Here is a 27,938-nt window from a genome sequence, read left to right on the forward strand (position 1 = left end):
TTAAAACTTTATGATTCTATAGGGCAATAAAGGACATAATGGATTTAAACCTAAATACAAAACAGATTCTAAAGCTGAATAAAGATAAGAGGTCGATAAAGATACTATTAAAGATTAAATCAAATTATTTAAATCTCTCATAAACCCCTCCTAGAAACAGGTTATTTTTTGCTTTTGTTTACTTTCCTTTCTTTTACTCTCGCTTCTCATCCTTTATCTGACTTATTTTTCCTTTCCATTCATTATTTAAATTTCCCATCATATATCTGATGCACCTTGTGATTAAAATAGGTCCTCCTTTGCCTTTAAAGTAATTGTATATAAGCATTTTATGGGTGTGGGCTGTGCTTTTTTTTGACCATTCCCCATCAGCCCACAGAAGTTTAAGTAATAATCCTAGGAGTAGGACTATTATGCGTACCATACAAGTACGTGCGGCTTGCCCACAAACGTGTGAAGAGCTCCTCATTTTTATTCCCATTTAAATTTGTCCATTTAGATGGATTAGGAGGAAAACCTAACGTAGCTCTGTTGTCCACAACTAGAGGGCGAAAACGTTCTATATCACGTATCACGTAATACATGGGTACAGGTATATATAAACTTGGAAATCTATTTACTAGTGATGTGTCGAAATGTAAAATAGGACCATCCATTTTAAATTCTGATCTCTCTAATTTAACATTGGAATGTAAAAGAATTATGAATGACGGTGCTGATTACATTCATTTAGATGTTATGGATGGGCATTTTGTCCCTAATATAACATTTGGGCATCCTATAGTCAAGTGTTTACGTCAGAACTTACCACAAACCCCATTTGATATGCATATGATGGTTTCTAAACCTGAAAAAGTATTATGCTTTATTTACTTGATAAATGTGATACTATATTCATTTTTTTAAATATAGTGGATAAATAATATGGCTGATGCAGGGGCACAATTATATACATTTCATTATGAAGCAACTTCTGATCCCATAAAATGTATAAGGAAAATCAGAGAAAGTGGCATGAAAGTTGGAATTGGCATTAAACCTAAAACTCAAATTGATGTGTTGTTACCATATGTTGATCTAGTAGATATGGTATTAGTTATGACTGTTGAACCAGGATTTGGTGGGCAAAAATTTATGCCAGATATGATGTCTAAGGTAATATAATTTTGCATAAAAATTATATTTCATTGATAAAAAATGTTTTTATCAAATTAATATGTGAATTTTGCCCTAATTCATTAAGCATAGTTTAAGACACATGTTTGCAAATTTTTTTAATCTATTTCCCATATCCCACATGGAACAGTTTTTAAAATATATCATTGTTACCACTGTAAGACTTTGTATCAGGAGAGACAAAAAACTATTTTAATTGTTGTTATAATTATAAAATAATTAGCTTATTAATGAATTTTTACATTTAATTAAAATATGGAATAATTTTTTAAAAAAATATTCACAGTGACCCCCATGCTACTTGAGTTTTTGTTTTAAAATAAAGTGATTATTTGATCATTTGCTAGATTTTGATTGATTGATTTTTTATAAAAATTAGAGATAAATAATTGACTTAATTAAATTTCTATCATTTACGAAATTTGTAAAATATGAAATTTTATTTTGTAATAAATTTAGAATATTTTTTCTATACAAATTTGGTATAATATTAAAAATAAGATTATTATAAAAGGTGCTAGAATAGGCAGGTAATACCTTTTTCAACTTGTAGGTATTGATACTTTGATGAATAATTAATTAATGGAATTTGTATAGTCTATTTTATAGTCAGTGAGTGCCATTTCTGAGAATACATTAATTTGAAATGTATTTTACTTTTAGACAAATATCTTTTATATCTTGTCTTTTACAACTGGATCCCCTTGATCCCCTTGCTTATATCTTGGTTGGATAGAAGTATAATAATTTTTTGTCGCTGGGGAGGCTAAAAAATAATATTGAAAATAAAAAAAACAAAGAAAATGATTAAGAAATTTGTTTGATTTATTGCTTTCTTTAAGAGAAAAATATAATAACATATTATAATTAGGGATTTACTGATATTTTTTATAGGAGCGGATCGGGCCGATATTTTACCCATTTTAAAATATTGGTTCTCGGCCAATATTATAAAATTTTCCGATCCTATCCGATAAAAAATGGCGTTTTTAACAAAAATAAAATTTTTAAAAAAGTTATATCTAAAAAACCATTTATTTTTATAAATAAAATTAAAATCCATTTTTATGTTTATTTTTTAATATTTATATTTACAAATAAAAACCTTTTCATCGATAGATGTAAAGAATGAATCTCATTATATAAGCTAACCACTTATAGTCGATAGACTTTTTATAAGGCTAAGTGCTGGGGGAAAACTACTATTAGAACTATGCCGTAATCTAGATCTTCTTGTCACGAATACTTTTTTCGAACACTCATGATAGAGAGAACACATATTATAGCCCATCATACAATACATGGGTTCTAGGCCGACAATTGGTTGGATAAAAAATATTAAAGGAATTAGGTTATGTTTAATTCAGACCACAAACTTCTAATTTGTAATATGATGATAGATCCTAAAATCTGGTATAAGAGGAAGAAAAGTAATGGAAAGTTAAATAGAAAACATCCCAAGTTAGATATTGAGGCCTTAGGTAATCAAAATATAAAGGAGGAATATATAAAACAAATTAGAGAAAGTTCCTAAGTTTAAAGGACTCAGTCGACACCCTACCCTTTGACACACTTTGGGGAAATACTCGAGATTTTTTCATTCAAGCGGCGTCCAATTCCTTACCGGTCAAAGGTAGATACCCGGACTGGATTTCAACTGAATCAAGAAATTTGATTGCAAATCTCGTGGGAACAGGACATTACAGGAGAAATAGAGCTATCGGGCAATGGAAATAAATAATTCTTCTAATACAAATGATACATATAAAGCTTTCAAATGATTGAAATCCATTACGTCATTCAAGAAAGTGCAGTATTTTAAACTCAGTCATTATACTAAAACGTTTACAGATCCCATAGAACAGATGGAAATTTGGATATCCCATTATACCAACATTTATAGTGAAAGGTATTCCCCTTTATCAAATAATTCAACTAACTTAATAACAATGTCCCCTCCTGACTATTCTAATCTGTCAACTTATCATCCCTCTATCTTTAACTTTTGGCCTCCAAAAGCAGCACTCCCACATAGTATTGTGACCCCATCCACGTCATGCGTCCAAGTTTCCTCTTACCTAAGTCCTCATACCTCTAACCCCTTTGTCATCCTCAATCTTCTTCCAATCAACGACCTTCTACCTCAAACTTCTGGCTTCCTAAACCAACACACCTACATAGTATTGTGACCCCATCCACACAATCTCCACTCACTGATCTATCAGCTTTCTTTCTTTCTTTCTTTCTTTCTTTCTTTCTTTCTTTCTTTCTTTCTTTCTTTCTTTCTTTCTTTCTTTCTTTCGTGGAATAAAAGTATAATAAAAAAATTAAAAATCATAAGGTTTGTGGGTAAAGACATGCATAGCGAATATTTGAAAATAGACCCAATTTTATGCGTGGAGATCCTCTTCCCAATCATTACCAGTCTGGAAAGAGGGGACTTGCCCAAGTGATTGGCTTACGGCTATCTTTATCAATTTCCCTAAAATAAATTGCCCTAAATATCTGGAAGACTGGAGGGGGATCTCATTAAATTCGATAATCTATAAGATATTTGTCAATATTATCCTTAATAGACTCAGACCATTCGTGGAACAAGATCTTGTAGATTCATTAGTATCATTCAGGAAGGGACATAACACACCCGAAGCCATTCTCGCGTTAAAAATTCAAATTGAGAGATCTATTATATGGAAAGACAATTGGTTATCATCGCTCTTGATTTTAGGAAAGCATTTGATTCTATTAGATACTCTAGTTTGTGGAAGACCTTGGAGGAGGTAGGCACGCCAACACATTTGATAAATATGATAAAAAATATTTATAATAACTACTCCACCTGTTCCACGCAGGTCAAAAATCCTTTTAAAAATTGGTTTGAAACAGGGATGTGTTTTATCACCCCTTCTATTTAACTTTATTACAAACTATATCATAAAGAAAGTAAAAACATCTTGCTCGAAACAGATGTCCTTTGGGAATCTTAATATTCTTGCATTTGCAGATGATTTTTGTCTGATGGGTGAATCATTTTTGCACCTTCAATTCTTAGTTGATAATATTATCGGAGAAACTGGAATCTTTGATTTAGAAATAAACATTAATAAAACTAAGATGATGACCTCATCATTCACCCCTCCACACGTGAATATAATTATACAAGGGAAGTCGATTGTTGAAGTACAACATTTAAAATATTTAGAAGTAATATTAGACAGAAAAGGAAACACCAAACAAGATTTTATAGTCAAATTAAATAAAGTTAGAGTAAAATATAGGTCCTTAATGAAAATATGGTCGTCAAACCAAATATCAATTCCATTAAAATCCGACTATTCAAAGTTCTAATACTCTCCTTACATTATGGTATTGAAACTTGGAGCGATACAAAACAGTAAAATAATAAGGTGCAAACTTTTGTTAATAAATGTCTTAGATATATAACCAGAACCTTCTTCCCTCATAATACAACTAACTATATTCTATGGTCCAGGTGCGACACAATCCCATTATATAGAATAATAGAATACAGGAAAATAGAACTAGTAGGACATATGCTTAGACAAGCTCCTAACAATCTAATATATCAAGTTCTCTTTAAAATATCCCCGGAGGAGTTAACCCATAAACTACCTAACCTATAAAAATAGTTGGTTCGGTAAGATAACTCCATCATTAGCGGAGATAAGCATATCTTGGGAATTCATTAAGCGAGCTTCTACTGATAGGAAAACTTACAAAACTATTATAAGACTAATCTATGAGCATCTGACGAATGACTGCTGAGTTTTTTAGAAAGGTAATTATATATCTATTTTAAAAAAAAAAAAATTCTAATTCTTTATCGATCATTAGTCTCTAACATGATATTTTAAGAATAGCTCTCCAATATTCTTTAACTGTTAGTATTTAAGAAATGATATTGTTCTGTATAAATGAGAATTGATTGAGAGGAAGTTATTTTAAGAAATGATATTGCTTCTGTATAAATGAGAATTGATTGAGAGGAAATTATTTTAAGAAATTAAGATACTCTATTAGCGGTTAGTTCAAAATAGTTATTATTTAGTTCCAATTTTACTACTTATAATAAGATTATTTTAAGGTTCATTCGTTGTCTAAAAGTATAATTCATCATGACTAAGGATACATAGACTCTTATAGGTAGATTAAGAGTGATTCAAATTATATAGCGAAATTATAATATTAAGTTATATATCCAATTATACTATTATAGGACTCCAATACTAAGTGAGATAACCTGTATGTCTTTCACGGATTATAGGAAAATTAATAAATAATTATTAAATATTAATTATAAATACTTCCAATACTTAACCCTTTATTGTTACATTTCAAAATTTAAAACAACCTTCTATTGCTAACCTATAAAAACTTAAATAAAATAATGACTGGACTTGTTTTTAAAATATTTTTTCGATATTTATTTAAATTATATATAATATAAAATGCAAAAATTACAAAATAATTTATAAATGGGGGAGGGACATTTTTGTCCGGTGTATTATGTAAATATAATATAAATTATTTTTTATTATGAAAAGAAAAAAAACAATTTCTTTTCGTGTTAATGCATAGCGATACTTTGCAAATTGAACATTCCCAGGATGTCCTCATTTCGTCTTATGCTGTGCTACAGTGGTGGCACCGCTTTCTTAGTATTTTCCGGGATTCCGAATCAATAATTTTAATGGAATTGTGATCCGATTTCTTTTTCCTTATATCATCAGCCACATATTTTTTATGGTGTTTTGCAGGAGTCGTTATTGTATTGGTCTGCAAGGATGATGATACTTCCAATTCAATAATTTTTTGAGATAAAAGATTCTCGATAATTTTTAGTCGAAAGTTTTTCATAGTAGTATATTTATTTTGAAAATAATACCTAAAAACTTTAAAATTCAATTATTATATATAAACAAAATATTTTACTTATGAATGGCAAAATTATTGACAATAGTGCCCGATGGTGGATTCCATAAAGTGCTTTATTTTGATTCTAATGATCTACACAACTCATATTAGTTGCGTAATCCTTAATTGTGGTTGGACAGGGAACTTGTATAATAGAACCGTTCTTCTCTGTGCGTGAAATTAACTGCAAATCCGAGACATCATGGAAATTACTAATTAACAACACGGGCTTACCTTCCATTTGATTACATCCAAACTTAAATATTATATAAGAATATAATAAAATAAATAATATACCATTGCTGGAGAAGAAATATTGCCTATCTCCTTTTTTCATTTTTTTTATCATCCTTGAACACTGGAAGATTTCTGCGGCTCTCTCTTATTGTACCACACGAATCAAACCCCATATTTTTCAGATATACCATCAAGTCAACACTTGAAAAAAAATTATCAAAATATAGTTTGTGGTTTTTTCCCACCAATCCTAGAGTCAATAATTTGACTACTTGGTTGTAATATTATTTTTTTCCCAACATTCACATCAAAATTAGAGAGGTAACCATTTTTATCGGCTAAAGACCATAATTTGAAGCCTTGTTTTACCGGCTTGTTAGGAATGTATAGTTTGGCCGAGTGAAATCCTAGAACAAAAATATAAATAATTTATTAATAAAAACTCTTTACCTTTAAATATTACCATTGCCTCATCAACAGACAAAACTTCGCTTGGGTTGTATAGAGGCACGAATTTGTTTTTTAAATATGTTATAACGGGCATAATTTTATGCAGTTTAAAATCTGGGGAGGTTCTTGGAGGCACTATTGTATAGTGCTGTAAACATTTTTTAAAAAATCGAACGCGTTCAACGTTCATTGACAAAAATCGAACGCGTTCACGTTCAAATTCAAAAAAAGGAACGCGTTGAAGTTCATGAACGCGTTCATGCTTTCAAAATTTTATGATAAATTTATAAATAAATGCCTTATATTTTTCAACACAATATATTAGCCATGATAAAAAATAATAGTTTTATTTTGATAATATAATTATAAATACAATATAATAGAGCGATAAAAAAATAAATTTATAAAAAATTTTTCTTATTAATTTTTAATAATAATTGCTTTTCAAAATTTTCATCTGATAGGCATGAACGCTTGGCAGTTAATACAGCGTTAGCTATACTAAAAACTAGAATTACCTTTTGATTTTAAAACAGTGAAATATTTTTGATATTTGGGCCATGGTAATTCTAATTCATCTAATATTGAATTTTGATTTTCAAAATCTGATGATGAAATATTTATATCCATGCAATTAATAAACTTTAATCTTATCTTCTCTAGCAGTAGCACGTTATGGTACGTTAATTGCAATATGAAAGAGGAAAAAGTAAAAACAGCTGATTAAAAAATATAAGACTTTTTTGTTAAAAAATTGGATTAAATATTAATTTTTCAAATAAATAAAAATATAAGACTTTTTTGTTAAAAAATGAGGATTAATATTAATTTTTCAAATAAATAAAAATAAAAAGTGTTTTTAAAATTGAACGAACGTAAAATTGAACGCGTTCAAAAGAAAAGGAACGCGTTCACGTTCAAAGTTCGTCAAAAAAAGGAACGCCGTTCATCACCTTTTTTCAAAAAAACGAACTTCGTTCACGAACGCGTTCGTTTACAACACTACTATTATATAATCGGCACATGCAATATTTTCATATAATTCTCTAAATCTATTATATGGCATAGACGATATGCATGTATCGTTCATAAAAGGAGATAACGACCAATGATGGCGTAATGATGAAAAAATTTTTAATCTCTTCTTTTTGGACAATATTTATCTATTTTTTTCTCTCCTGACATGAAATGTTTTTTTATATTATATTAATGTTAGTATATTCCGTTATCATTATTATTAATTCATTAGTTAAGAATAGGCTTACAAAAAAACGAATCGAATATTTGTGCTATTCGTATTTGTACGAATAATAAAATCATTATTCGATTCGATTCGTCAAATATTCGATTCGATAATTATTCTAAAGCTTATAAAAAATAGATTATATTTTGCAAAAAATAATTATAAACAGATGTGGATGTTTTGAAATGACACTTTAACTAAAAAAAACTAAACTAATTGTCATTAGCATATCAAAATTTACAGAAAATAAGCGAAATAAAACCCAATAATTTTATAAACGTTATTCAAACAAGTTGGCCAAAATCACCTGATTTTTAGAATTAGAATTGCTTATAGAAATATCTAAATTTTTTGCTATACATTATTTCTTCAATCTAATATTCCAAATTTTATTAAAATTTTTTTTTATAAACCAAAATATAGTACATAAAAAATACAATTATGCTAGATCTGAATTTGATAATAACCAGTTTTTTAAGCATAAAGTCTTTCTTATGGTTTCTTCCTTCAAAGACATCCTATTTTTCGTTATCATACTTGTCACTGAAAATAACCGCTCACATGAAGCTGAAGATCCTTGAATGGACAATATATCAATTGCCATTTTCGACATTACGGGAAAACGATCCCCATGCATCTCCACCATTCTAGGGGGCTCTTATTAGAAGTAATTCTTTCATTAAGATAAGTTTCAACCTCGCATATTGGCAAGATGATATTTTGTTTAAAGATTCTATCCATATTTGACTGTATTATTGCCTTATCTGATCTTGTATTTATATTGTATTTAACTTTGTATTCATTGTATACATCCTTAAATTTTTATAATAGATTTATTGTATCTATTTTATATGATGTTGGTAATTGTTGAAATAATTCTAATTTTAGTCTTGGATCTAATATCGTTGATATTAATGTTTCAATATTTGTGAAGTTGTAATAGTTTTCTATTTTCTCAATCGCATTGAGGGTGTTTATAAAAGTGTGGTCAAATGAGTTTAAATGTTCGAGTAACGAAACATAAAATTGGATCACAAGATTTAAGGTGGGATATATGTCACCACAGATATCTTCGTTAAAATCAATAAAAGTCTTTAATTTTTCTTGTATATTTATTAAAGACATCCAATCACCTGGTAAAAAATAAAAATTAGTAAATAAACCAATTAAAATACTTCACTCAGTTGTCTTTTTTCTATATCAGATATATCATCATATCTGAGTCACAACTTCATCAATGACCCTTCTCATTTTGATAGCTCTTTCGACCATTATATAGGAGCTATTCCATCTGATGGATGTGTCTAATTTTAATTTAAGATATTTCATCGGGGAAGTAAGGAAGCGCATACATTTTTCATAATATTTGTTTTTAATTATAAAAGAATTACGTATAGCTTTAATGAGTGTTCTTAATTTTGTTAATTGACTGTCTACTTTCTTAAGTATTTCTTGTACTACCAAATTAAGTACATGTGTAAAACATCGAACATGTAAAATTTTACAAGTTGGGTGTTTTATACGAAATTTTTTTATAAAGGTTGAATTAGAGCTTGCACTATCACAAGTAATTGCCATGTTACTAATATCTATATTATAATTTTTTGTAATTTGACAAAATTCTCCATATATATTTTTACCAGAATGTGAATCAGTAAATGGTACTATATCTAATAACAATGACTCAGGTCAACCCTAAAAATAGTGCATTAGTAGGTTAAATTATTTTAACTTTATTGAATTCTTCATTATAAATATCACTCATATATAGTTTAATTGTGGGTATTGAACAAATTTTACGTTAGGATTTAAAGCTCTAACAAATGATTTAAATTCATTTGTGGCAAGAATTTTAAATGGTATATTCGACTTGAGCAAAAATTTTAATAAATAATGTTTATGTCATCAATATTTATTTTGGTTAAATCATTTAAATAGTTTTCTATTGCATTATTATTTTGAATCTTTTGATGAAATCTTTTATTATGATTAATTAGTGCAGAGGTGGTTTTTTTCTTACATATTATTTATACCTTGCAGATTTTACATTTGGCAGTTTCTGCTTTAGAATCATAAAGATAATGATTCCATATTAAGGAATTTTTACGCCTTGCATTAACGGGTTCAGCTTGATCAGATATTGATTGGATAGATATAGATCTAGAACTAGTTGAGGATTGGCTTTGTCCATCACCACCTCCTTCTCCATCAAGATTTTCAAATTGATCTTTGAATATATTTAATATATAAATTATATAAAATCTAAGTTTACCATCCTTCCTGAAATTCCAGATCAATGATACATTAGCAGCTGAAAGAAAAAATATTTAAAATAACTTAAGAAATATAAATCAATTAAACCTTCAGAACAGCAGCAATTTTTTTAACCCTTCACTACACAGGTGGGGAAAATACAACATAATCTTTGTAATACAAAACCTAGTAGATATTCTGACCTGGTTTTTACAGTAGTTTAATATTTGTAACAAGGAATACAACTTCCAAATTTCATGATTATTGATTTGACAGTTTTTGATATATATGTAATTTGTCGAACTTGGGGTAAAATATTCCCCACCTGTGTAATTACATAATTTTTTTTGTTACTAATTATGATTATATATGGCAGGTTAATATATAAAATTGATTTTTTTATATTTATTTCCATATTTTGAATGATAGTATCCCTCCTCTTAATAGCCCCATTTATCGGATTCCTGTCACATTTACCTATTTTAACAATAATGACAGGGATGATATTACTAGTAATATCCCTGTCATTAAACTTTGGCTCTTTGTCAAACATAAACTTATGGTCCAACACGATAATAAATTTAGATTCATTAAATATTTTATTTACTTTAATATTTATTAGTATTTCTATCGTAGTTATCATTTTCATTATATCTCTAGAATCTGAGATATTTAAACTTCTAATTAACATATGATTTATAATTTAAATTATTCTAATGAAAGTAATTCTATAACAATTATATAGGTAATAGATTTTGAATCGAGTGATGATGATTTTTATTAGATAGCAATCATAATTCAGAGATTGAGGAATCACAGAGATATGTTTGATAATTTTAATGAAAACTGTAATAACTCTTATAGTGTTGGACATTGTGTTGCAATTTATGAAATGCTTCCAGCTTTTAGAGGGAAAATCCCTCCAGCAATACATGCCAAATAAGCCTTCAAAATAATTTATGTCCTAGTGGATTCAAGAATCTTGTACTCTTTAAAAATAGAATTATATGCTGGCAATTATAAATTGAGCAATAAACCTTTTGATGTGCTTGAAATATTAATTCAACCAATTTCTAAGACTAATATATATGTCATCACAGATAACTAGTTTACCAGCTATGAACTTGCTAAACATTTGTTATTGTTAAATTCTCATTCATTAACTATAGTAGGAACCTTAAGAAAAAATAAAAAGCAGATTCCAACATCGTTTAATTTTAAAAAGAAAGATATTTATTCAAGCTTATTTGCCTTTCAAGATAATATGACATTAGTATCTTACACATACCAAAAAAGTATAAGCATGTTATTATGCTTTCTACCCTACACTAAGGATTTTTTTTGAGCAACTTTAGTAAAAATATCATAACTTTATTTAGAAATAAATCGAAATTTAGAAATTTTGTATTTATTATCTCTAATAATTTTACAATAATTGTGTAAAATTTTAGGTTTTAAATTTTATTATTATCTGAGATATAGCTATTTAAAATTTGGGGTAAAATAGAAACTATTGGAGTTTTTTCCACCTGTATAGTGAAGATCTTATTTTGACAATTTTATATTTATTTTGTAGTTGTCCATTTTGAAATTTACTACCCAAAAAATCATAACTTAAAATTTTAGCTCTTAGAAAATTATATTTATTTTTCACAAATATATAAATAAAATTAATTTAAATAATTTACTTTTTTGGGGCATCAAACAAAATTTAACATATGATTTATAAGAGGAAAAAAATAAAGTAAAATGAAATGAAATCCACTAGGAAAATTTAATTTTATTTATTATTTACTTACGATTTACGAATATTAACGAAAAAATAAAATATTTACAAAAAATTATGAATATTAACGAATATTTATTAATAATTTTGAATAATACGAATAATTTCGAATATTTACGAATAATTTCGAATCGAATAATAAAAAAATATTCATATTCGATTCGAAATTGTGATATTCATATTCGTAAAATACGAATCGAATCGAATAACAAATAATTCGTTTTAGGCGTAGAAGAAACATGTAAATAATGTATAGGGATCTTTATCATTAAGACCACTTATATAATCACCAGGGCCGTATTCTATTGTAAAACTTGTAAGGGATATAGGTTTTGTAATAGCCCTCCAATTTAATTCAATCGGGCCATCCTCGACTTCTTCCGAATAAATTTCAAATGAAGAATCGTCTTCGCTAGACCAAAGATAAGACTAAAATTTTTTTTTAAATTTTACTAATTTTATCAAAAACATAAAAATTTATAAAAAATAAATATAAAATAAGCATTATTGCACAGCGGGACATTAAATCACCGGATACTTTTTTTGTAACTGTCAAAAAAAGATGTGATCATTTTTAAAAAAATATTTTGGGAAAAACAAAATGAAAAATAATAATATACGAAATTTTTGGGCGTGAAAATATTTAAATAAACATAAATAATTTTATTTTTTATATGGGATTAGTGTTGCGTAATCGGCTAATTTTAGCCGGCTACAAAACAGCTTAGCCGAGATTTTAGGTGAAAAAATCGGCTAAGCCTAATTAGCTTAAGCCTAAAAATCGGCTAAAATTAAATAAGTCAAAATTCTGCATCGATGCTTTAGCATTAATTATTATTTATTTATTTTAGTAAAATAATTTATTTTATGATATGATTTAATATTTTTTATTTATATTATTATATTTTGAAATGAAAATAAATTTATTTATTTGATGTTTTTATAATAAAAGAAAATAATATGCTGCTATATTGTAAAAATGTAATATTCTTTTTAATATAATTTATTAGTGATTTTTACAATCTTCTTTGTAAATACATCTTTTATTGAGGAATTATATTGTAATTTTATTAGATAAAATAAACAACCTTTTAGTGAAATATAATTTTTTTTTATCATTTTTTTAAATGATCTATTTTTTATTAAATGAGGTGGATTTTATGAAACTTTTTTGATGTTATTTTATATGATCTTTTTAAGGTTAATATTTTAATGTGACAATTGTCATAATCGTTATTTTATAAGTTTTATGAATTTTTTTGAAGAAAATATGTTAAATTAAGTATTAATAAGATGTTTAAATAAAAATTTAGTGAAGATGTACCAATGAAAAGTGACAATTGTCATAATCGTTATATTATAAGTTTTTTGATTATTTTTGAAGAAAATATGTTTAATAAGTATTGATAACATGTGTAAATATAAATTTAGTGAAGATGTACCATAGAAAAGTGACAATTGTCATAATCGTTATTTTATAAGTTTTATGAATTTTTTTGAAAATATGTTAAAATAAGTATTATTAAGATGTTTAAATAAAAATTTAGTGAAGATGTACCAATGAAAAGTGACAATTGTCATAATCGTTATTTTATAAGTTTTTTGAATATTTTTGAAGAAAATATGTTTAATAAGTATTGATAAAATGTGTAAATATAAATTTAGTGAAGATGTACTATAGAAAAGTGACAATTGTCATAATAGTTATTTGATAAGTTTTTTCTTTTATTTACCGAAAATATTTTAAAATAAGTATTGATAACATGTTTAAATAATAATTTAGTGATGCACTCTAGATAAGCGACAATTGTCATAATCGTTATTTTTAAAGTTTTTTGATTTTTGTTGACGAAAATATGTTAAAATAAGTAATAATAACATGTTTAAATAAAAATTTAGTGAAGATGTACCATAGAGAAGTGACAATTGTCATAATCGTTATTTTTAAAGTTTTTAAAATTTCTTTGATGTAAATGGGTAAAAATATAGATTGTAAAATTAAAATTGCCTGAGTATGTGCCATAGAAAAAACATATGGTAATAATAGATTCTTCCACAAAAACAGGAACAAATTGGCATTTTGTTACATCCGTTCATCGGGTCAGAAATTAATATGCAAAATTTATATCATAATATCTAATCCTAAGTTAGAAATTATTATTTATTTGCCAATTTTCATCAGACAATCTTGTTTAAGATTTGGGTAAACTTTTTTTCTTATTTTAAAATCAATTGTTAAAAATTTTGGTGCCATAATTAAATTTCCTGCAATCATATAGAAGTTTTTCTTCCAATACAATATTTTTTATATAAATAATAATCAACCTTATTTTTATATTACCTATTTATTTCTTCATAAATATATTATGTTAAACATTATATTCATTATCGAATATAATCTTATTCATTTTGCAAATATCTTATTATTATATTTTATACTTAAAAATTAACAAAATAAAATTTTAGATTTTCTAAATGTCACCATGAGGCATAGATAGAAATATGTATTAATCAAAGACAAAAGAATAATTTAAATTTTAACAAACGCATGAACCAAAAATAGTTATTTGCATAAAAGATCAATATATTGATGAAAATACTGAAGACAGTTTATTAAATCTTTATTAATTTATATAATATCTATAATGTATATTATAAACGATGATAAATAAATGAAATATAATTGATATATTTGAATAAAATAGTCACAAATATCTAGTGAATAAAAAAAAGTTATATTCAATTTTGAGCAAAATATTTATTATAAAAAAAAAAGTTTAAAATATAAATTTACAACGACAATATTGAAATATGATAATAGCATTGGGTTGATTTAAATATTTATTCCCCCAACTCCCACATGACTGTAACTATCTTTTCCCAAGCATTAAGACACAGACACCATCTGAGTGTATTAGGAGCCAATCTATTTCTTTTTTTCGTTGCTGTATCGCAGGCACGCGAAAAAACTCGCTCACTAGGCACAGAAGAAGCTTGAGCACTTAAATAATCATTCGCCATAGATGATAGTCTAAAATAAATATATGCATAATTGAATTAAATTTTTAAAATATTTTCGATTTTGATTAAAGTTGGTAAAAATTAATAATATTTTATAACATTTTACCTAGGAAATCTACCAGAATTAATCTTCCAATAATCTAAAATTATTGCATACCCTTTCAAAGGCGGTTCCGACAGATATAACGCTATCTCATCGGAAGTGTGCTCTATTGCCGATGTTCTAAAATAAATATGAGGAAAAATCAATCATAAAAATATAAATTTTTAATACGTTCGCCGACTTTGTAAAACTGTTTCGGTGAAACATATTGGTCTATCTTTTTCCAAAGATTCTCCGTTAACTTGATTTATTTGGGGATAAAAAGCCTCATAATGTTGCCTAAATCTAATACGATATGGATAAAATATATAAAAATAATGTTTAAACCTGTCATGATAATCTTCATACTTTAAAAAGGAAGGCAACGCCTCTATTTTTATTCTAGGATCGAGAATTGTACATATGTACATAGGTAAATTATCAAATTTTTTTATATATTTGTTACATTTTTCGTTCATGCTTTTAATAGCCTCTAATATACAAGATGGTAAAGGCGTATTCAAAGCTTCATAATGTAGCAAATATTCCAATTTACTGTCCAAATATACCATACTAATGCCAATTGTTGGCATTTTTTCAGAGCTTACCTTTTATTATTCATTTTAAAAAAATTTATAACTAAAATACCTCCTTCGTCAGAAGATAGAATAGAAAACTATCTATTTGTTTCAAAATTTTTACATCCTCAGCATCCATATCACAATCATCTATATACAATCGTGCTATATTGCACAGCGCGTCTATTTCCTTCAAATAAAAAATATATTAATAAGTGAACACATAAGTTATTCAAAAATATTTTAATTTATTTTGAGAAAATATATAAGATTAAATTTAAACATTAAATTTTAATATCTAATAAATAATGTAATTTCAATTTTAATGGTAAATATTATGTACTTCGTTGGCTTGTTGGAGTATGAGAAATGTGCTATTCCACCTAGTTGGGCAAGGTAAAGGAATAGTCACATTTTTGCGCGTCGTTAGTCGGAATTCATTGAGAATTTTATCCGAGCGATGTAATTTTGTAACGATTTTTCCTATTTTTGATAACTTTGTTGACATCTTTTTAATGCCTTTAGAAACTATTAGATTGATAATATGAGCCAGGCATCTCATATTATTTAAAGGTTTTAGTGAGATTTCTTTTTTTTCTGTGATTTCAAAATTTTTAAAGCCGCCAATATATTGGCGGCATTATCGTGTGTTATGAATAATACTTTATCAAATAAATTATAATTTTTTAGGGACTCCCATATTAAATCAGCTTCATCAGTGGCTTTATGGGGATGTGGAAAACGCACGATATCGAGTAAAATATTTATCATTTTATAGTCCTTGATAAAATGGGCAGTGATCGCGCAGTACGATATGCCATTCAGTCCAGACCATATATCAGTAGTAAGAGATATATCGTTTTTAAATCTTGGAAATAATTTATTATTTTATATTGGCATGCATCAAATATTTTTCTGAGTTTTTCCTTGGCGATAGCACATTTCTCATACTCCAACAAGCCAACGAAGTACATAATATTTACCATTAAAATTGAAATTACATTATTTATTAGATATTAAAATTTAATGTTTAAATTTAATCTTATATATTTTCTCAAAATAAATTAAAATATTTTTGAATAACTTATGTGTTCACTTATTAATATATTTTTTATTTGAAGGAAATAGACGCGCTGTGCAATATAGCACGATTGTATATAGATGATTGTGATATGGATGCTGAGGATGTAAAAATTTTGAAACAAATAGAAAGTTTTCTATCACATTTCTATCTTCTGACGAAGGAGGTATTTTAGTTATAAATTTTTTTAAAATGAATAATAAAAGGTAAGCTCTGAAAAAATGCCAACAATTGGCATTAGTATGGTATATTTGGACAGTATATTGGAATATTTGCTACATTATGAAGCTTTGAATACGCCTTTACCATCTTGTATATTAGAGGCTATTAAAAGCATGAAAGAAAAATGTAACAAATATATAAAAAAATTTGATAATTTACCTATGTACATATGTACAATTCTCGAACCTAGAATAAAAATAGAGGCGTTGCCTTCCTTTTTAAAGTATGAAGATTATCATGACAGGTTTAAACATTATTTTTATATATTTTATCCATATCGTATTAGATTTAGGCAACATTATGAGGCTTTTTATCCCCAAATAAATCAAGTTAACGGAGAATCTTTGGAAAAAGATAGACCAATATGTTTCACCGAAACAGTTTTACAAAGTCGGCGAACGTATTAAAAATTTATATTTTTATGATTGATTTTTCCTCATATTTATTTTAGAACATCGGCAATAGAGCACACCTCCGATGAGATAGCGTTATATCTGTCGGAACCGCCTTTGAAAGGGTATGCAATAATTTTAGATTATTGGAAGATTAATTCTGTTAGATTTCCTAGGTAAATGTTATAAAATATTATTAATTTTTTACCAACTTTAATCAAAATCAAAAATATCTTAAAAATTTAATTCAATTATGCATATATTTATTTTAGACTATCATCTATGGCGAATGATTATTTAAGTGCTCAAGCTTCTTCTGTGCCTAGTGAGCGAGTTTTTTCGCGTTCCCCCTATACAGCAACGAAAAAAAGAAATAGATTGGCTCCTAATACACTCAGATGGTGTCTGTGTCTTAATGCTTGGGAAAAGATAATTAAACACATGTGGGAGTTGGGGGAATAAATATTTAAATCAACCCAATGCTATTATCATATTTCAATATTGTCTAAGTTGTAAATTTATATTTTAAACTTTTTTTTTCATAATAAAATATTTTGCTCAAAATTGAATATAACTTTTTTTTTATTCACTAGATATTTGTGACTATTTTATTCAAATATATCAATTATATTTCATTTATTTATCATCGTTTATAATATACATTATAGATATTATATAAATTAATAAAGATTTAATAAACTGTCTTCAGTATTTTCATCAATATATTGATCTTTTATGCAAATGACTATTTTTGTTTCATACTTTTTTTTAAATTTAAATTATTCTTTTGTCTTTGATTAATACATATTTCTATCTATGCCTGGTGACATTTAGAAAATCTAAAATTTTATGTTGTTAATTTTTAAGTATAAAATATAATAATAAGATATTTGCAAAATGAATAAGATTATATTCGATAATGAATATAATGTTTAACATAATATATTTATGAAGAAACTAATAGGTAATATAAAAATAAGGTTGATTATTATTTATATAAAAAATATTGTATTGGAAGAAAAACTTCTATATGATTGCAGGAAGGCACCAAAATTTTTAACAATTGATTTGCATCGATATTGATTTTAAAATAAGAAAAAAAGTTTACCCAAATCTTAAACAAGATTGTCTGATGAAAATTGGCAAATAAATAAAAATTTCTAACTTAGGATTAGATATTATGATATAAATTTTGCATATTAATTTCTGACCCGATGAACGGATGTAACAAAATGCCAATTTGTTCCTGTTTTTGTGGAAAAATCTATTATTACCATATGTTTTTTCTATGGCACATACTCAGGCAATTTTAATTTTACAATCTATATTTTTACCCATTTACATCAAAGAAATTTTAAAAACTTTAAAATTGTCACTTTTCTATGGTACATCTTCACTAAATTTTTATTTAAACATGTTATTATTACTTATTTTAACATATTTTGTCAACAAAAATCAAAAAACTTTAAAAATAACGATTATGACAATTGTCGCTTATCTAGAGTACATCTTCACTAAATTTTTATTTAAACATGTTATCAATATTTATTTTAAAATATTTTCGGTAAATAAAATTGAAAAAACTTATCAAATAACTATTATGACAATTGTCACTTTTCTATAGTACATCTTCACTAAATTTATATTTACACATGTTATCAATACTTATTAAACATATTTTCTTCAAAAATATTCAAAAAACTTATAAAATAACGATTATGACAATTGTCACTTTTCATTGGTACATCTTCACTAAATTTTTATTTAAACATCTTATTAATACTTATTAAACATATTTTCTTCAAAAAATTCAAAAAAATTTAAAAATAACGATTATGACAATTGTCCCTTTTCTATGGTACATCTTCACTAAATTTAAATTTACACATGTTATCAATACTTATTAAACATATTTTCTTCAAAAAAATTCATAAAACTTATAAAATAACGAGTATGACAATTGTCACTTTTCATTGGTAAATCTTCACTAAATTTTTATTTAAACATCTTATTAATACTTATTTTAACATATTTTCTTCAAAAAAATTCATAAAACTTATAAAATAACGATTATGACAATTGTCACTTTTCTATGGTACATCTTCACTAAATTTATATTTACACATGTTATCAATACTTATTAAACATATTTTCTTCAAAAAATTCAAAAAACTTATAATATAACGATTATGACAATTGTCACTTTTCATTGGTACATCTTCACTAAATTTTTATTTAAACATCTTATTAATACTTATTTTAACATATTTTCTTCAAAAAAATTCATAAAACTTATAAAATAACGATTATGACAATTATCACATTAAAATATTAACCTTAAAAAGATCATATAAAATAACATCAAAAAAGTTTCATAAAATCCACCTCATTTAATAAAAAATAGATCGTTTAAAAAAATGATAAAAAAAAATTATATTTCACTAAAAGATTGTTTATTTTATCTAATAAAATTACAATATAATTCCTCAATAAAAGATGTATTTACAAAGAAGATTGTGAAAATCACTAATAAATTATATTAAAAAGAATATTACATTTTTACAATATAGCAGCATATTATTTTCTTTATTATAAAAACATCAAATAAATAAATTTATTTTCATTTCAAAATATAATAATATAAATAAAAAATATTAAATCATATCATGTTTATTTGTTGATTATAATAAAATATTTACATTAAATATAAATAAAAGAAATTATTTTACTAAAATAAATAAATAATAATTAATGCTAAGCATCGATGCAGAATTTTGACTAATTTAATTTTAGCCGATTTTTAGGCTTAGCCGATTTCTAGGCTTAATCTAATTAAACTTAGGTGTAGTTTTTAGCCGATTACGAAAAAAGTAGCGCGCTAATAGCTACTATTCTTTATTGGCTACTTTTTAAGCTACTTTTTATAAAAAAAAATTTGTTTTAATTTTGCTTATAATGTAATGGTATAGTAAATAATACATAAAAAAAATATTTTAATATAGTTAATTTTGATTATAAAAAAATTTATATTATAAAAATAACTATTTATGGTAATATTCATTTTTTATTTATTTTGTTTCATTTTAATAATAAAATCATTTCAATATTATCATCCCCAAGTCTAGAGCGACGATCAGAAAGTAAGCTTCGCTAGTTAATCTCTCAACACTAGCACTAGAGGGCCAGTATTTAATTTTATATACATATTTTTAATGTAAGAAAGATTATCATATTTCAAAAAAATTATCAGTGAAAGTCACTTTTGTGGTTGTAACTAGGCCATCTTTGTTTGGTATGAGACCATTTAATATTATATGTCTGGCATCTCATTATCCTTTTGAGGGCTAATTCTACTGATATTCTTTTTAAAGTCCTAGGGTCTAGCCAATGGCATGGGATTCCCAAATAATCTCTAAAAACATTTAATCAGATCAATTTATAAATATAAATAAGTTTTTAACTTCTGTTATGTGTCAAACTATCTGCAATGGTACATATATGATATTCTGACAACTCTATTATTAGAGCATCTTTCATAACTTTAAAGTTATCTGCTATCTTATTCATTAGTGTCTGGCTTCATAAAATTGTTGTACCAGGGGATAGTTTTAATTATACTGGTTAATGTAAATGATGGATTATCAACCAGGACCTTTAATACACGGTGGAGCATATTTCATCCGGAATGATTTTTTTATTATTTTTTATTATACAGATGTTATGAATATATCCCATATAAAAAATCATATTATTTATGTTTATTTAAATTTTTTTCGCGCGCAAAAATTTCGTATTTTATCATTGTTTTTTCCAAAATTATTTTTTTATAAAATTTTAAATTCATTTTAATTAAATTCTCGTATATTTGGAATATAAAAAATGGTAAGAAACATTTATATATTCAATTAGGCGCGTACGCAGGAATTTGGTCTGGGGGGGGGGGGATAATAAAATTTTTTAAGAAATATTATTGTTTTTTTTAAATATCAAGCATAAATTTATTAGGACTAATAACTATTTCTAATACACAATTTTAAATTAATGTGAATTATAAAAAAATTATATATAAAGAATCACTTAAATGACCCAAAATAGAAATTTGAATTTTTTTGAGCCTTTACACAAGAATTTTCTTAAGAATAATTGTATTTTGTATGTTATATATTTACAATGTAAAATCCAATCTTCGTTGGGATTGAGCTAATTTTTCAATTATCTCATCCTTACTTGTCGTCAAATGCCTATGAATATTCAAAAGTTCCTAACCTTTCAATCTACTTTCAGATGTTGTACTTCTTGGTATGTTTTTCAGAGACATGCAGGCCCGACCCCCGGGCCGGACAGTATTTTAATTTTTTTAAATATACCCGGGCCGGTCCCGAATTTTTCTAAAAAAACACCCAAGCCGGGCCTGAATTATTTTAAAAAAACATTCAGGCCGGGCTGTATTTATAAAACAGCCTATATTTGAAATCGTTATTATTAGCTATAAAAATCAAAAATAAATATAATTTATTTTAAAAAAATCCGGGCCGGGCCTAAAAATTTTATTTAAAAAAAAGCCGGGCTGGGCCTGAAATTTTTTTTATTTTGCAAAATGTAAAGTGGACTTGTGTATCGATAAAATTTCAAGAGGTGGAAAATCTCAAGACATAACACTACAAATTTGAGTAAGCACATCGAGAAAAATCATAACCCACTTGGATCATTCCATGTCAAATCAATCACTTTTCGGCCGACCCCTTTCGATTTTGATGAAAAATCGTAGGCTGGTTATATATGTTCCCATTAGATTAGAAATAAAATTTTAGCGGATTAGCAACTATATTAGCGGAGATATTCGGGGTTAAAGGTCTAAAAAACGTCTTTTTTTGCTTTTTACTGATGTTAAATAACTAGTTTTTAATTTTAAACTAAATATGATCAAATATTGAATATAATATCAATAGCTAAGTTAATAATTATGATTATGGCAAAAACATCAAAATTAATTTTTGATAAAATATGGGTCATCTTATGGTCAGTTGAAAACTTGAAATTAATATTTCGAAATGTATATGATCTCCGATTTTTAATTTTTTTAAGAAATATTATCCGTTTACTATTTTTTTAATAATTTCTTCAACAATTAGCATGGCTGGATATTTATTTTAAAAAATATTGCGATTTTTATACTTTAAAAAAAATAGATGGCGCTATATATAATAGTTTTAATATGTTAAAAATCATTTTTTTATTGATTAAAAATATTTTAATGTATATATATCATACTAAATCGATTACAATGTCCATTATATATATTTATTTGTAATTCAGATCATAAATTTTTAAAATCTTCACAAATTTAGCCTAATTAAGATAGTTTATAAATTAATTAAATCTTACTTCATTTAAAGGCTAGCTTGTGAGATTTCTTCAGGAGATAATATATATGTTCGACCGGTGAGAGTAGAAGGATTGACCAGCGAAAGAATATGAGATTTAGGTAACACTAAAATATCATCTTTCAGGGGAAATTTAAATGAGGCTGAAGGTCCACAAGGGTGTAAAAATCGGATTTTTACTTCTTCATTTGTATCATATTTATCGATTATATATCCTAACCACCATTTATCATCATATACACATGTTACATATCCATTAATATTTTTAAATATAATTTTTTCATTTAAAAACGAAACTTGTTTTATATTATATTTTTTAGAATTTGAATATATTTTGGTTTTTAGTCTATTTTGATCAATGGGAATAACCCCGTGAATTTTTAAGGTCCTATGTATGGGCAGCGCAGAATTAAATCTTTTGCGAAGGGCTAATTCCCCTTCGATATATTCTTGATTGGATATATATTCAAATTGAATTCCATTAATATTTTCTTTAGCATAATTATATAATTCTATTGGGGTTAGGATTTGATTTTTATTTGGCCTTTGAAGACTAGCTCTGGCAACTAAACTTTTATTAACTAAAGAATATTTTAAAAAAATGGAAAAGAATCAAATTAAAATAAGAACTTCTAAATTTAACCAAATAACACTGCCAGGTCTGCTAAATAATGGGGCATTGAAGACCCTAGATCCAAAGTCATATCGCTACTTATTAACTATATAATAGCATTAGATAATCAGCCATTTTCGATCCAGTATTCAAAACATTGAATGATAATACCCTTGCTGATCCATTGAAATATTGGGCTGTGAATTGCCATAAATATCCAACTTATCTAAACTACCACAAGTATCTCTTCAGAATCTGTTTTTAATGAAGCTGGTGATATTGACAGTCCCCATCGTCGCAGACTGACCTCTGATAAATTGGAAATTTTTGGTATTTCTAAAAAGAAATCTTCGATATATTAATTTTAAATATTTATTTCAAATTATCTGTTTTTAATTAATTTTAGAAGATTTAAAAAGTTTAGGAATTTATTTTTATGAAGGCTAGGTGTGGAATAACTGTAAGCAGAAGCAAATACAATCATATAATAAAACCTAGATTGTTTCAAATAAAAATCTAATACGGGAAACGGGGTTATTTTTATCCATAAAGAATAAGTGTTATAAAAGAAAAATTACATATCGGCTAATTAATATTTACCCTGAATTCATAGTGGCGCGATTACGATTATCAGCTGGATCGATCGCCGCGATTTTCATTCATAGTGCAAATCGATTTTATTAATTCAAAATGGTATCCATCATCAAATTATTATTTTTATACAAAACGATCTTGAAGAGGAGAAGACCCTCTTAATATTAATAAAAAAAAGAGGGCGAATTTTACATCCTCTTTCCTCGACTTTTAAAAAATGAGGCTAATTATAATTATATGAGATTGACCAAAGTATTTATTAATTTTATTTTATCTTTAATTCTAGTTTTGTCTTCGGTAATAATAAAGTACTTTATTATTTAAAGATATTTTTTATCTAGATTTTTAGCTACTAGCTGTAGGTATCCTACATTAGCTTATTCTTTCAAAATGGGGATTTCAACAATCATTAGGACCACATACCAAGCTATATGGCAAATTTTAGTAAGCATTCATATGCCACCTCCTACTCTGACTTTGAGAGAATAGCAAAGGTATAATATAGTGTATTATATTTATGCAAATTATTATTTAAAAGGAGTTTGAAGTAAAATGGAATCTAATTACCACTTACTGAAAGTATCATACAAACTTGCACATTACTTTACTACATAACATTATTATTGATAAGATTCCTTTTAATCCTAAAAAAAAATCTTCCCTGTAAATTTATTTAAGCAACAATCTATTAAACCTGCTTCAAATATTGTAAAGCTTAATAGGAATTTATTATGCTTACATTTATACAAAAATCCTATATTATAGATATATATTATATTTATAAATATATTTTTTATATATTTTAATAAAATAAATTTTCCTTTTATATAGTCTGAACTCATTATAAAATATATATTTAGGAATATATCACTAAAAATTCTATAGAGTATATAATTAAATATCTATTTCAAATAATATAAAATATTTATTTCAAATAATATAAAATATTTATTTCAAATAATATAAAATATCTATTTCGAATAATATAAATTCATACAAAATATCTATTTCAAATAACTTAAATATATACAAAATAATTTTATTCAATTAAGATTTTTTATAACATCATAAATTCTATTCGTTAATTCTTTTTTCCCCTGTTTTATACATTCATCTAATTTTTATTTCAAAATAAGACATATTCCATATTCATTTGTTTTATGTGTAAGCATCTCTATGCTTAATTTTGTTTTATATTGTTCTAATTTTATTAGCTCTTTAATTCATCTATTTTCAATAAATCAAATAATATAAATTGATGTCATTATTCTTTCTCTTAGGACATCTATAATATGAACTAGGTGATCCATCAGAGGACATAGATTCTTCAATATAAATAATATATATATTTTAGATATTATTAATTACCACACTACTTAGCTTTAGTGCTGCAGAACCTTTGGGAATAATTATATCATCTAATATATTCTCACTATCAATGAGATCAGCTAAATAATAAATTTATTACCAAGTAAAATGCTATATTTTACATTCATTTATCTCCCCAGTCATTTCATTAAATATCATTTATATCTATTGGGGCAGATTCTCCTACCAGATCTAGAGATAACTTCTGTAACCTTGGTGTTACACTATCTACCAGGTATACCATATCCTCATAGAATGGCCATGATATATGATGACCAGCTTCTGACCCACTCTTAAGTTTGGTCAGCTATAAGTTATTTTGCTTATAATATAAGCACTCGTAATCTTTAATAAAATTAATAAATGCAATTTTATCTATTTTTTAAAGAAAGATTATAATTTAAATTATAATTTTACTTGATCCATTGGCTTTATATCTTCAAAAAATGAAACTATGGATTTAGAATTCATTTCAAATAATATTAAAAGCCCCAAATGTAAAATATTTTATGCTCTATTCACCAAAGCGGTATTTAACGAAGCAATATTTCAAAAATGACCCGACAAATACAAAATGATATGGGTTTTTAAAAAATCTCGGCGACTAGCTTTTGCGACTCAAATCGCGCGATCGGTAACTATGAATGCGATATGAATTTACTGTATTTGTATTTATCGCGATTGCAATCGCGCCACTATGAATTCAGGATTGAGGAAAATGCCGCGAGATAGCACTATCCCCGGTCTCTCTTGAACTTGGCATATTGATATAAAAATATCGAGTTATGTTAGAGACAATACTATATTTGTTATGGTAAACAATTGAATATATATAATTTAAATTGCTAAACAATTATAAATTTAGAAGAATTAAATAAAATTTCAGAAAATTAATATTTATAATTATCTTTATAAATATAAATAATTGTTTTGTAAAAATATCATTGTTTGTTAAGTGATTAGATCTATTTTTAATTTAATGACCCGTAAAAATTACATCAAAACTATCATAAGTAGTTAATTTAAAATTATTTTATTTATTCTATACAATATATAATTATTCACAAAATAACGGATTCAATTCAAAATCTTATATAAATAAAAATAAATATCAAAACTCAATAGAAAACGTTGTTTAACAAATTTTTTTAAAGTTTGATAATTAAAATATCATCTAAAGTACATTTGTCTAACTTATTTTGTAATGGGATTACGGCTATTTATTAAACAATAAATTTTTGTTATAATATCCATTAGCGAATTAGAGTTAAATGACAAATAAAACATTTCGGTTCAAAATTAAATTTGAGCCAATTATTGGGACAACTAGAGCCAACTCATCTAATTAGTTTGAGCCTCACCCAATTTTTACAACTTTACCGCAGATCCCAAAAATTATTAATTTAATAAACATATATTACCTCATTTTTTGCTGATATATGAATTATATAGAAGATAATTATTTCGATGAATTCTCGTCCTCTAATTTTTAATTTTCAGATTATAAGAAGAGAACAATTTTTTAAAAAGGGAATCTAATATTATAAAACATGATTATTTCTATATTAATATTGAAATATTCGCCCTTTATGCATAAAAATATAATTAAGCAAAAAATAATATAAGTTGGTTTGGAGTTGGTGCTCGGGTCGGTGCTTGGGTCTATGGATTTGGTTATCCAAATCGACCCATTTGGTTGGGTTGGTTCTGGTTTATTTTTTCGACCAAAAACCAGGGACTAATTAACCACAATATTATTAACTGATATAATAGGTCGAACGATTGAGAAGTGAATTCACCAAGATATCCATTGAAGTCGACGGAGGCATAGGATTGGAAAATATAGATATGTGTACAAAGGCCGGAGCCAATATGATTGTATCCGGTACTGCCATTATGAAAGCTACTGATCCACAAGAAACTATATCAAAAATGCGAGCTATCGCGGACAGTAATTTAAATAGATCTATAAAATCTTAGTGTGTTATAGAGCCGCCGCACTTTCAAAATAATTTTCAACCAATAAAATTGATTTACTCTCATATTCTTTTAACCAAATTTGAAATGTTAATATTATAATCATGCTTATTTTTTAAAATGTTGCGCTCGATTTATATTGTATTACAATGTCCTCATAATCATTTAATTTTGATTTGTTTATTATCCATACTAGAAGAATTATTTAAATAATGTTATGAATCCAATTTTAAGTTTTAGTCGCGGTTATTATAAATGATATTATTATTTGTATTAACTAAACTAATACAATGAAGGAAATATTAGGACTTTGGCTCATTTGGAGGGATCTAATTTAAAAATTATTATTTATACCTCGTAAAATAGATCATCTTGGAATTCAGAGTTTGAAGACAAAGCATTTGGATTATCCTGACTTTTATAATACATTAATTAATCAATTTTTTTATATGGGCCACTTCCAAACACGACGTTTTTTCAAAACGTTTTCCGAGGCACGTTTTTCGCAATATTTTTTACTTCCAAACAGCAACGATTTATATTTTA

At 26.1% G+C, this 27,938-nt stretch overlaps 2 protein-coding genes across 3 annotated transcripts; both read left to right on the plus strand.

The window, feature by feature from the left end:
- The first annotated feature begins 462 nt into the window (after positions 1-462).
- LOC135931187 (ribulose-phosphate 3-epimerase-like) lies at positions 463-27,938 on the plus strand. Of its 2 annotated transcripts, XM_065468118.1 has the most exons (5): positions 465-592; positions 647-855; positions 913-1,155; positions 27,189-27,366; positions 27,406-27,937. In XM_065468118.1, exons 1-5 carry the CDS (start codon positions 583-585, stop codon positions 27,492-27,494), a joined length of 729 nt encoding a protein of 242 aa, XP_065324190.1. In that variant the 5' UTR covers positions 465-582; the 3' UTR covers positions 27,495-27,937. The 2 variants fall into 2 exon arrangements, with proteins under 2 accessions (XP_065324189.1, XP_065324190.1); XM_065468117.1 differs by having other exon boundaries at positions 463-855; positions 27,406-27,938.
- On the plus strand, positions 17,085-18,052 carry LOC135922363 (uncharacterized). The gene is made up of 4 exons (XM_065456744.1): positions 17,085-17,308; positions 17,351-17,464; positions 17,516-17,632; positions 17,729-18,052. Exons 1-4 carry the CDS (start codon positions 17,085-17,087, stop codon positions 17,916-17,918), a joined length of 645 nt encoding a protein of 214 aa, XP_065312816.1. The 3' UTR covers positions 17,919-18,052.

The sequence above is a fragment of the Gordionus sp. m RMFG-2023 genome, chromosome 1 (genome assembly GCF_954871325.1).
Source record: "Gordionus sp. m RMFG-2023 chromosome 1, tfGorSpeb1-WG-v2, whole genome shotgun sequence".
NCBI lineage: Eukaryota > Metazoa > Nematomorpha > Gordioida > Chordodea > Parachordodidae > Gordionus > Gordionus sp. m RMFG-2023.

Bases quoted from the DNA above. Each gene is read 5' to 3' on its own strand.
- LOC135922363 (XM_065456744.1), top strand. From the start codon at position 17,085: ATGGTATATTTGGACAGTATATTGGAATATTTGCTACATTATGAAGCT. The intron at 17,465-17,515 runs GTATTAAAAATT...TATTTATTTTAG, and splicing joins GTTTTACAAAGTCGGCGAAC to AACATCGGCAATAGAGCACA. The intron at 17,633-17,728 runs GTAAATGTTATA...TATTTATTTTAG, and splicing joins AATTCTGTTAGATTTCCTAG to ACTATCATCTATGGCGAATG.
- LOC135931187 (XM_065468117.1), top strand. From the start codon at position 583: ATGGGTACAGGTATATATAAACTTGGAAATCTATTTACTAGTGATGTG. The intron at 1,156-27,188 runs GTAATATAATTT...CTGATATAATAG, and splicing joins TGCCAGATATGATGTCTAAG to GTCGAACGATTGAGAAGTGA. The intron at 27,367-27,405 runs GTAATTTAAATA...AGTGTGTTATAG, and splicing joins AATGCGAGCTATCGCGGACA to AGCCGCCGCACTTTCAAAAT.